We start from the raw sequence: 11,281 nt of genomic DNA, 5'->3' as shown, positions 1-11,281 counted from the left end.
CAGTGAGGTAAAAAAATGTCCACGTTTCTGCCGGAAACCGAATCGGGGTCTACTGTATATAGTACAGCTCTAAATTCTACTACTTATGATATAGTGGAGGACTATAATCTGTATTATAACAAGTGCGAGAAAAATAAAAATGTCTCTGAAATACTGATTAGACTTTTACACGTGCATTCTAGTACCTATATCCTTCCTGCATCAACTGGACCGTAACTGCAGGAGTGGATCAGGACAGCACGTTTGCACATCTCCTTTTTATGTTAGGTTCTTTTCAAACTGAAATGACGAGTGAAGCGTACAGTTAAAATTACTCTAACCTAACCTAACCTAACCTTTTTATGTTAAGTTAGGTTAGGATAGGTTAGGTTAGGTTAGAGTAATTTTAACTGTGCGCTTCACTCGTCATTTCAGTTTGAAAAGAACCTAACCTAACATAAAAAGGAGATGTGCAAACGTGCTGTCCTGATCCACTCCTGTAACTGCTGCTTGGGTCTTTTTTTTTTTTTTTTTTTTTTTTTTTTTTTTTGCCCTTCCACGTATTGCGTGCAGTTTCAATAACTAACTCCCTCTCCTTTCGACAGAGGGCAGCATATACTTTCATCATCTAGAGAAATTTGATTGCTGAATTGAGAAGCGTGCTACTCCAAAAATGAATTCACACAATAGGGTGTTTCATGAAATGTGAGGTCCACTTCAGGGACGGATTCAGAACTGAAAAGTAAATAAAAGTTCATATATTCATACACTCCAAACGGCTAATTGCTTCTGTGTTCTTTTCAAGTAGATGCTCAAAATCAGCTCCATGCACTTAGCTTATAAGTACTGAATCTCAACATCATAACATCCCTCAGCAATTAAGGAACCATTTTAAAATGTCTTGTTTAATTCGTTGACAAATTTGTTCAAAATGTCATTAAAGCGTTTTAACGTCCTGGATTGTTGTTAAATAAACACGGGATTTAAGATGTCTTACAAGTAGGCTAATGCTAAAGTACATTCTGGTTGGAGGAGTTGCGTATCAGGATCCTCCACGACCAATCCATGTCCATAAAATTTCTGGCAATTCAACTGAAATTGGGAGGGCATCATAGAGCATTGACCATAAGCGACTAAATTACACGAAGATTAGTGAAATTTTCTCTTGGAAATCCCATTATGGTTCTCCTATTAATCTCTAAGCCAGAATAATTAGAAGATATTAAACGCTCCTCGATTATTATCTTCCATGAACTAATAGTGAATTGTTTTATGACATTTTGATTATGAATAGTGCGGAGAATATTTTTAGCCTGATAAAAATGAATAATTAATAAATAAGAAATATGCTGATCAAGGCCTTTGCAGGGAGCAGACACAAAATTCTTCTTGTTGGAGAAACACGGCTATCAGGTTTGTATAGACCCAAAGAGCTTACTTTAAGCACTTTCTTTACATATAAGCATATTGTTGCTGGGATACAAAAACAATAATTGCAACTCGAAAGCGAGTTCATTATGAAGTATTTTAAAGTTATAAGTCCGTCCCTGAAGTGAATTAAACATGTTACGAAACACTATGTTTACTCTTATATTCCAGTTCTTTAGGAGTAAATATACTAGTAATGAAATTACTTTAGCATTGACAGTTTACTGCTTACACTATAGAAGGAACATTGACACCTTTGCTTTAACAACTAATCAAGTCAATCAAATGTACAATATTGTACAAGTTTACTGTTCATAATTTCGGAATCCCATACGCTCTGCATACATAGGCTTACGTACGTACATACATACGTACATACATACATACATACATACATACATACATTATATAAATTATATAAATGGGTTATTTATGAAAGGGCCTAAGTCTTGAATACTAAATTGTTAGCAATTAAAGAAAAACTGCTTATAAGCTAAAATTTTTAAATTAAGGCTGAAATAAAAATTGTATCATAAATTCTACAAAGCATTTAGAGTGTGAAACTTAGTCTCTTCATATCTAAATCGATGTATCTACACCCAAAGAACAGTTATTACATTACAAACTCATTTTCACAAAATAATGACTTAGGCCCTTTCATAAATAACCCATATTATAAAGTACTGTATATGAAATTATGCTACGAACTTTTATAGGTCTAATACCTTAGGAATCGATCGCCTTTGGGGGATTGAATTTCTAATAGTAATCACCACTTATCCATGGAAGACAATCTTATAATATTGTGTTACAGTGCAAAGGCATAATATCCCTTTCTGTCATGCAGTTACTGTCATTGCTAAACCAGATAACATTAATGTTCTCGTACTTAGTACACTAAAGGCCCATTTACAATGAAAATTAAACATAACCGTAACATAAACACAGAAGTTTGCGCCCAGACTACCAAATGGGATCATTCACAATGATTCACATAAGCATTGACAAACATTACCGCAAGACGTTAACATGAAAGTTTGCAAACTCCAAACTTTCATGCTTATGCTTACGTGATTTGCAAACAGAACACAATCGTGGAGCGCTGAAATATACGACAGAATATGAGGAAATGGCGTCGTTATTATGTTTCCATGGTTACCAAGTATGTTTGCTGTTAAGTTTATGTTCCCATCGTGAATGGTGGTATGACTTCTTGATTTTACTGTAACGTTAAGTTAACGCTTACGTTATGCTTAATTTTCATTGTGAATGAGCCTTAACACAGCATTGTCTTGGCGTTCGCTGCCAGTCTGTTAGCGGACTTGGATGACTGTTCTCGAGTTGAGTGCCTGTGGATGTCGATAGTTATGTGTAATGGACTGTCCATCATAGTCCTTTAACTTCCGGAACTCTTCTAGCTGTTAGAAAAACACACAAATGAATGTCACAGAGATGAAATATAATATTATAATGTCTCTATACATTTTAGGCGTTTCAGAACAGTTAAGACAGGAGACTTGAGAAAATGTGGGTAAGACACGGAAGAACCCGTAAAATACTGTTGATCTGGCAACTCTAGTTTATTAAATCTTGTTTGTTCCATTATATTGTGAATTCACTGTATATAGCTGCTATAATATTGGAGCTTAGCGCTGTTGTAGCCCATACTTAAAATAAAATAAATATTGTGGAGATGTAACTACGCGCGATGTTTGTAGAGAAGTTAGGGCATGAGCTCATTAACAGTTCCCTTGTTAGGGAATTAAAAATTCCACCTCCGTGCGGCTCTTTCGGCGTAGCCTACCAACACAATGAACTCTACTTGAGAAAAGTGATGAAATGCTGAACGTAAATTATAACTAGACCGAGAATTTATACCCACTAACAACTGCCAAAATAGCTATATATGCAACTATGCAAAAACACAGCCAAAATATGCATGCAACTATGCACTAAACACAACCAAAATATGTATGCAACAATGCACTAAACACAACCAAAATATGTATGCAACTATGCACTAAACACAACCAAAATAAGTATACAACTATGCACTAAACATAACCAAAATATGTATGCAACTATGCACTAAACACAACCAAAATAAGTATACAACTATGCACTATGCACATCCAAAATATGTATACAACTATGCACTAAACACAGCCAAAATTTACATGCAACTATACACTAAACACAGCCAGAATATGCATGCAACTATGCGCTAAACACAGCCAAAATTTACATGCAACTATACACTAAACACAGCTAGAATATGCATGCAACTATGCACTAAACACAGCCAAAATATGTATACAACTATGCACTAAGCACATCCAAAATATGTATACAACTATGCACTAAACATAACCAAAATATGTACACAACTATGCACTAAGCACAGCCAAAATTTACATGCAACCATACACTAAACACAGCCAAAATATGCATGCAACTACGCACTAAGCACAGTCAAAATTTACATGCAACTATACACTAAACAGCCAGAATATGGATGCAACTATGCACTAAACACAGCCAAAATATGTATACAACTACGCACTAAACACAGCCAAAATATGCATACAACTATGCAGTAAAAAAATTAGAAATATGCACTAAAACTATAAAAAAAAATAAACTTACAATGGAACGTTTTAGAGCAGTTTTAATTACAGATTCAGATAACTTCTAGTTGTACTATTACTTTAAAATAATTCTAATAATAATATATAGAATAATTTCATATGTGTTAATGCAACTGATTTTGTCGTAGTTTAAAATGACAATAAAGTATAAGGACTTCTTCTAGATTTTCTGTTGTGAAGGATCTCCTTTTTTCAGTAAAGTTAATGCAAGTCTGGGGACTTACATTGAAAGAGAACGTTCAACACCACAACCTGTAACTAGGGCAAACTTAAAAAGGAGTACTCTTGTAACGTCCCCAATACTTAACCCAGAATTCAGCTGCCCCTTCAACATAGATACTACTTCGTGCAATTGACTTTTCTGACATACTATAATGAATTGTTTAGAGAATATGTCCATCTAACTTTTAGCCTCTCTTCTGCATCTTTAACTATCGCAAGGAGTCAAGGAGAGGTAGACCCCTGGTCTCCATTTTTTCAATGGCTTTAGGCGCGAACGAGTAGTTTGCTACTAGGAATTCCAGATTTTCCTGTAAAGCAGGGGAACCAGCGCCCTGCCCTCTATAAGTATTCGCTGGAACTTAAGAGCCGGTTATCCGTAGTCGTCCGTTTCTGAACTGTGAATAAGTTGTTTCTTCTCTTCTCGTGGGGGCTGGCAAAAACCAAGCGCATTAACAACCAAAATATATTCTTATGTTTGGCCATCTCCATGAGTCAGGAATTCCTTGAACGTGGTTGTGTCGGTATTGCTTTCACTTCAAGGAACTTCTTAAATTTTCAACAGTAATCTCACTGGAGGTTTTCATATATATCTGGAGAAAATCAAAAGTCGAGTGGAATTTAATTGACTATTATACGGTTAGAAGAAATAAAGTACCCTAATACAACAAAAAATTAATTTATCTTACTAAAATTCTATTTAACTAATGTTAGCTTCACCAAAACGTTCGAACGGAGCCGCCTTTTTCAGTTGATTATCTATGCGGTAAACAAATGACGACCGCAATAGTACCGTAAAGAATTTTCAGTTTGAAATGTTGGCAAACAAAGAAACAAATGATAGGGAGGTGTTAAAACAGAAGAAAGTATATAAATATTGGAAGAAATAAAGTATTCTAATGCAGTAAAATAGGTATTAATTGGCTTACTAAAATTCTATTTCACTAATGTTAACTTCACCAAAACGTTTGAATGGAGCCGCCATTTTCAGTCGACTATCTCTGCGGGAAACAAAAATGACGATCGCAAAGCATGTTTTATAGTACCGTGAAGAATTTGCAGTTTTAAATATGTTGGCAAACAAAGAAACAAATGGTAGGGAGGTGATACAAACAGAAGAAAGTAGTATATTTTTTTATTTTATTGGGTTATTTTACGACTCTGTATCAACATCTCTGGTTATTTAGCGTCTGAATGAAATGAAGGTGATAATGTCGGTGAAATGAGTCCGGGGTCCAGCACCGTAAATTACCCAGTATTTGCTCGTATTGGGTTGAGGGAAAACCCCGGAAAAAACCTCAACGAGGTAACTTGCCCCGACCGGGAATCGAACCTGGTCCACCTGGTTTCGCGGCCAGACGCGCTGACCGTTACTCCACAGGTGTGGACGAAAGTAGTATATAAAGATTAGAAGAAATAAAGTAGTCTGATACAATAAAATAGATGTTAATCGACTTACTAAAATTCTATTAGGTTGACCAAAACCTTTGAACATAGCTGCCATTTTCAGTCGACTATCTCTGAGGGAAACAAATGACGATCACAAAACACATTTTGTAGTACCGTAAAAAATTTGCAGTTTGAAATGTTGGCAAACAAAGAAACAAATGCTAGTGAATTGATAAAAATAAATAAATGCCAAGGAAGTGATAAAATTGTAGCGATAAGCAGCCATGATTGGTTGAAAGACGTCCTTTCGTATGGTTTTATTGGTCAAAAGTAGTATGACATAGTAAAAGTGCAATACTCATCGTAATAGTGTGTCAAAAAACGCGAACAATGATAAAATGAGCAATTAAACAATATTAAGTTAAAATATTGACAAATTGGTCTTATTAGATTATTGTGTACTTCTTAAATATGATGTATCAATAAAAACATGATTATCATGCAAAACCTCAGTCTAATAATAACAGACCTGTCGACTAGAGACGGTTAACGGTTCCTTCCGGACGACCCAGGACACGGACTCCGAGCAGGGCGGCGTGGTCAGGGAGCCGTTGTACATGAAGAATAGGTTATGGAACTGGGGTATCAGCCGTGATAGAGGGAAAGGTCGCGGCAGGACTGTGCTCGTGTGAGCCTGTCTCACCATTTTAAGGAAAGGTATGACCTCCTGCAGACCCGTGTTGTTATGCTCGACCGCCGAGATCTGCGTGACCAACAAACACACAAAGTAACATTAGACTGTGGATAATTTTATGTTGGCAAGATTACTTGGAATTAAGCTTTCAACTTAGTTGTTGACCATACTCTGTATAGAACTCCAATGACGCGAATTCCGCCTTTGTAGCATCCTGCGTTCTCCACGGAGTGAAGGTCCCTCCGATGATGCACAGCATGCAGTTCCAGGGCGAACCTGCACATTACAGCTATTATTAATGTTATGTTGTAATTGAAACATTTCATCAAATTTATGTTGTCTCTCCTACCAATGTGTAAGGTGATAAACTAACTTGCTGCACTGTTCCAGTGTATCTATATCTTTTCAATATCAATGTTGGAAAATATTCTGATATACAGTGAAACCTCTCCTTACGGACACCCCGGAGATACGGACACTCCTCATATACGGACAGATTTTTATGTCCCAACTGAAATAATATAGAAATAATGATAAATTAAACTCTCGTTTACGGACATTCTCAGACACGGACACGGACAGCTGTTTCACAGCTTGCTTTACCTCCTGACTGGACAGAACTTGGATTTCAAGACCTAATGTGTTAGAAAAATGGAAAATTTAGTTTTGAGAACTGTATAAAAATTCCTTAACATGAAACATAACATAAGGGTCTCGTAGGCTACCACTAGCCCAGCCGGCTACCCCTTGTTAGTTGGAAGAGGGTGGGTAAACAAAGTCGTTAAATTTAAAATGTCTGATAGGTCCAAGGTTTCCGCGATCGTGTAATTGTATTCGACACATGATAGGGTTAGTAGGATTATTCTCTTCACTTCAATCAGTTGTTCTGTTTCGAGAGACATGGCACCTGAATGTAAAGGTTAAGTTGAAAACTGTAAATTACAGTGCTGCGTAACTGTACACCTAGAATAAAATTGCATGGCACAGTACTGTATTTTCCTTTTTCAGTTTTATCTACTGTAGTTCAGAGTTGCAGAGAATTTACTGTAGTACAGTAGACTGTATTTAGAATTAAACTGCAGTAATACATTTCATTCAAAGTATGAAGGGATACATAATGCATATTATAAATTTACTGTTAGACTGGGGACCCTCACTCCCAATAAAGGACACCTCCCAGATGCGGACAGATTGTTACGTCCCTTCCATTTTCGTAAATGAGAGGTTTCACTGTATTCGGAAAAAGTGTAATCTATACAATTTCGGTGAAAGTAATTATTTCAATTCAGGAAATACCGGTAGTAATTTTATTGTGTAAAGTTTGGAAGTCAGTAAAAGGAAATTCATTAAAAAAAATGAAAGGTTTAATATTATTTAAATTGTTTTTATTTTGAATAATAATGAATCAAATTAGATATAGTTATACTAAATTAATATAAATTATGATAATCCCATGAATTCTTGTTGTCATGTAAATTAATATTGTCAATAAACTTTGCTCATTGGACGGCTGTGTAGCGAGAATATTTCTGTTCTCTTTAGAGAATGTGGAGAATCAATTTTATTGCAACATTTATATAATAAAATTATGTTTTCAAATTTCGAAACTGAAAATAGAATATATACATCTTGATTACACAACTGTTAACACTATATCATTTCGGAATATATTATATTGTATTTCTTTCACGTGTTAAAATTAGGTACCATGTTGTTGACTAGTTTCAACCTGTTGTAGGTTATCTTCAGAACTGGGTGTTCCTGGTTTTCGCGTCGTCTGATTTTGTGGAAGTGTGTTTATGTAGTGTAATGTGGAGTCATATAGTATGTATGTTCTGAAATTGATTTGTGTGTTGAGAATATCATGAGGGTGTGTTTTTGTGTTCAGAAATTTACTGAATGTAGAGCCAAGTAGCGATAGGTGGCCTTAGATAAGCCTGTAGATATTTGTCTATGGAGATCATAAAACAATTAAGTAACAATATTAATATTATTTAAATTTATAATTTAAAAAAGACACATTGTAGGATATGCAGCATTGAAATTTATCTCAATAGTAATGCAATACATGGATTTTAAAGCAAGAAAACCCATTAAAACCAAAATTAGCATTGTTGTGCTGTATCGTATGTTGTTTTAAGTTTAAAAAAGGGCTCAAAATGGCCCCCATTTACTACAAAACAATGCATAATTGAAATTGTTTAATGTTTTAATTGTTTTTATTAGCTTTATTCACTTGTTTCTATTAGCTTTTGTCTGCAATTGTTTAATCCAAAGCCTCCTCAAATTGGCGTACTGAAGCATTAGAATTTCCCTTTAAGTACATATACATTGTCATCAAAAGAGGTAATTTTTACAAAACAATAGTTTATAAATGGCAAAGAAAATATGATTTTGAACATACTGAGACTTGAAGAATAAAAAAATGGGGAAATAAGTACATGGTGCCATTAAAAAAAAAACAGACTCCTTGGCACACCTTTATAAATGAAAAGTATAGTGCTGAAAAGATGTTCAAAATATTCCTTCTTTGATACCCTACAACTTTTGTATAAATAGTTTCTTCATAAAATTAGAAATAAGAAAGTTACAAGCAATGTTCCATACTTTTTACTCACCCCGTATACATTTCCCTTTATAATTTTATTACTCGTAAATTATAATGTGTTCATGCCTATCTTATGATTTCGCAATAATCATTATGGCCTGTGTCATAATGTCGTCCCAAGTTTGATTAACAAGTGCCTATTAGAATTATTTTTGAATACACGAGGCATCTACGTTTTCACTATGTACACAACAAGAACGGTTTCTCTCATTCTTCCTTAAACGCATGTTTCCGAACAGACGTTGTAGGCTTTGAAAAAGAAGCAATCTAAATCTAAGCAGGTAACCCGCCTCTGATAGATGCCTGTGTACTAGAGTCGTAGGAGAGTTGGATGGAAGGAAGGGGGTGAAGCAAAGACAGTTTACTGCGCTGCCCTTTCGACGTCACTATTGCTAGTGATCAGGATTACATTTTTGCTAATGCCTGCTGTAACTGAGCACCAAAATGTATGCTAGAATTCAGTGACCGATATAAAATTTAATATGTTCGTGGCTATGTCATAGACTTACTGCTCATTGTTAATCCAATGTTCGCTGCCCGTATGATCGTATTCCCCCCAGTGAAAGTGCAGCTGGTCGAAGACGTATTCGATGGAGCTGCTTGGCGACCAATGATATGGTTTGTCTTCCTCCCGCTGCCAATGTGCCGTTAAAACAACTGAAACACGAACATAATCTTTGCGTGCAGAAATCTAAATAGTGTCTTCAGTAACAATGAACTTCATTTTAACTTCCCCTTTATTGCACTGAAATGGAAAACTGATAATTAAACAGTGATGGTAAGACTTTTTGGAAAAATTTCCGTCCACAAAAGTTTACTTTTATTAATAATTTTCCTCCAAATTACTATTATCAAGAAATATGAATATTCTTTCGTGTTATTATAAAAATGATTCCCTTTAGTAAAACAATCTTTCTGTTCTTTCAGAAAATTTTGAAAGCTAAACTCATTAAATCGGAAATGAAATATATAACTTAATATCAGGAGGCTATATTTACAGTAGGCTATACATTCATAGACTTTTACAAACTGTATAAACTAAAATATGTAATACGCACGTGCCTTTGGAGGTCCCTTTTGTCAACGTTAACCCCAGCCTAGCAACTGAAATGTTGGAAACATACATACGGTGTAATAAAATCAAATAAATAAGGATACGTGAAAAGCAGTTAAATAAATAATAAAGATAATAGGAAGTTGGAACGCTAAACAAAGAAAAAGAGGTAATCGGTAGGCAAGAGAGAAAAATAAAGGACATCATTAACGAAGATAAACGAAATGGAAGAGAAATCAAATGAGAATGGGAGAAGAGAGGAAAGGAGCAACGAAAGAATAAAAAGGGAAGACCAAGGAAAGCAAATAGGAAAAGAGATTGAGAGATGGGCATGAAATAAGGATTGAAGAAAGAAAGGAAAAAGATAAGAAAGGTCATTAACGGTAGTAATGGGCAAAGAAAAATAATAGTAAAAATGGAATGATACTAAAGATAGAAATAATCAGAGATGAATTATAAAGGAAATATATTGAAGAAGGTAAAATAAAGAAAAGAGAAGATGGCTAGTATAAAGAAGGGTGAAATAAAGAGATTGAAAAGGAAGACAGATTACATAAAAACACAAAAGCAAGTATAGCAAGGATCATGTAGCCTAAGTGTAGTTCCTAAAAGTCTAAATTGGCCGTCTCTTCAGTGTTGCAAACTAATACCAATTATCACCAAAGAGGGTAAGATCACAATGCTACGTACTGAAATAATAATAATAATAATAATAATAATAATACTATTATTACTATTATTATTAACAATAACAATGTCTTGCTTATATATACCACATCTCATGTTTATGTTGCGAGGTGTTTTCTAAATGATTCAGTAATTTATGAAATAATATGTTTTCTTCCTGGACTTCTCTCATATTATGTTAGTAATTAAGACTAGTATGATCTAATATTAAAATATATTTTATCTGATATGAAATTTATTGCTTTGACTAAAGAGTTTACGATTCATGAGACCTAACCTAAAAATCAATTCCCTTACTTCCATTTTCATCAGTTTCATATACTGCAAACTGAAATTATTGCTGCTAACATAACACTTAGAAAATAACTACCAGTTGTAGTAGGCCTATTTGTCAATACTCTAAATTCGAAACGAAGTTGGTAAAAGAAAATTCAAGCTGAGAGCTAGAAAATCACTATAATCCACTAGCATATGGAGTAATAGGTGGAAAATGGTTAGGTTTCACGCTTAGGGTATTAGTGTAGTATATACAGTCACGAAGCTCAATATGTAGTAAATATGGATTCATAGATAGT

The 11,281-nt window shown here is 34.6% G+C and overlaps 1 protein-coding gene across 1 annotated transcript in view; it reads right to left on the bottom strand.

The window, feature by feature from the left end:
* Positions 1-517: 517 nt before the first annotated feature.
* Positions 518-11,281, bottom strand: part of LOC138702799 (uncharacterized) — a 60,657-nt gene continuing 49,893 nt past the window's right edge. The window contains exons 11-14 of the mRNA XM_069830096.1: positions 9,475-9,622; positions 6,528-6,633; positions 6,193-6,426; positions 518-2,825 (exon numbers count right to left, since the gene is read on the bottom strand). Coding sequence (XP_069686197.1) covers positions 2,721-2,825; positions 6,193-6,426; positions 6,528-6,633; positions 9,475-9,622 — 593 coding nt within the window. The 3' untranslated portion in view covers positions 518-2,720. The remainder of the gene's footprint in view (positions 2,826-6,192; positions 6,427-6,527; positions 6,634-9,474; positions 9,623-11,281) is intronic.

The sequence above is a fragment of the Periplaneta americana genome, chromosome 7, assembly GCF_040183065.1.
Source record: "Periplaneta americana isolate PAMFEO1 chromosome 7, P.americana_PAMFEO1_priV1, whole genome shotgun sequence".
Lineage (NCBI taxonomy): Eukaryota > Metazoa > Arthropoda > Insecta > Blattodea > Blattidae > Periplaneta > Periplaneta americana.
This window is presented reverse-complemented; position numbering and strand designations above follow the sequence as displayed.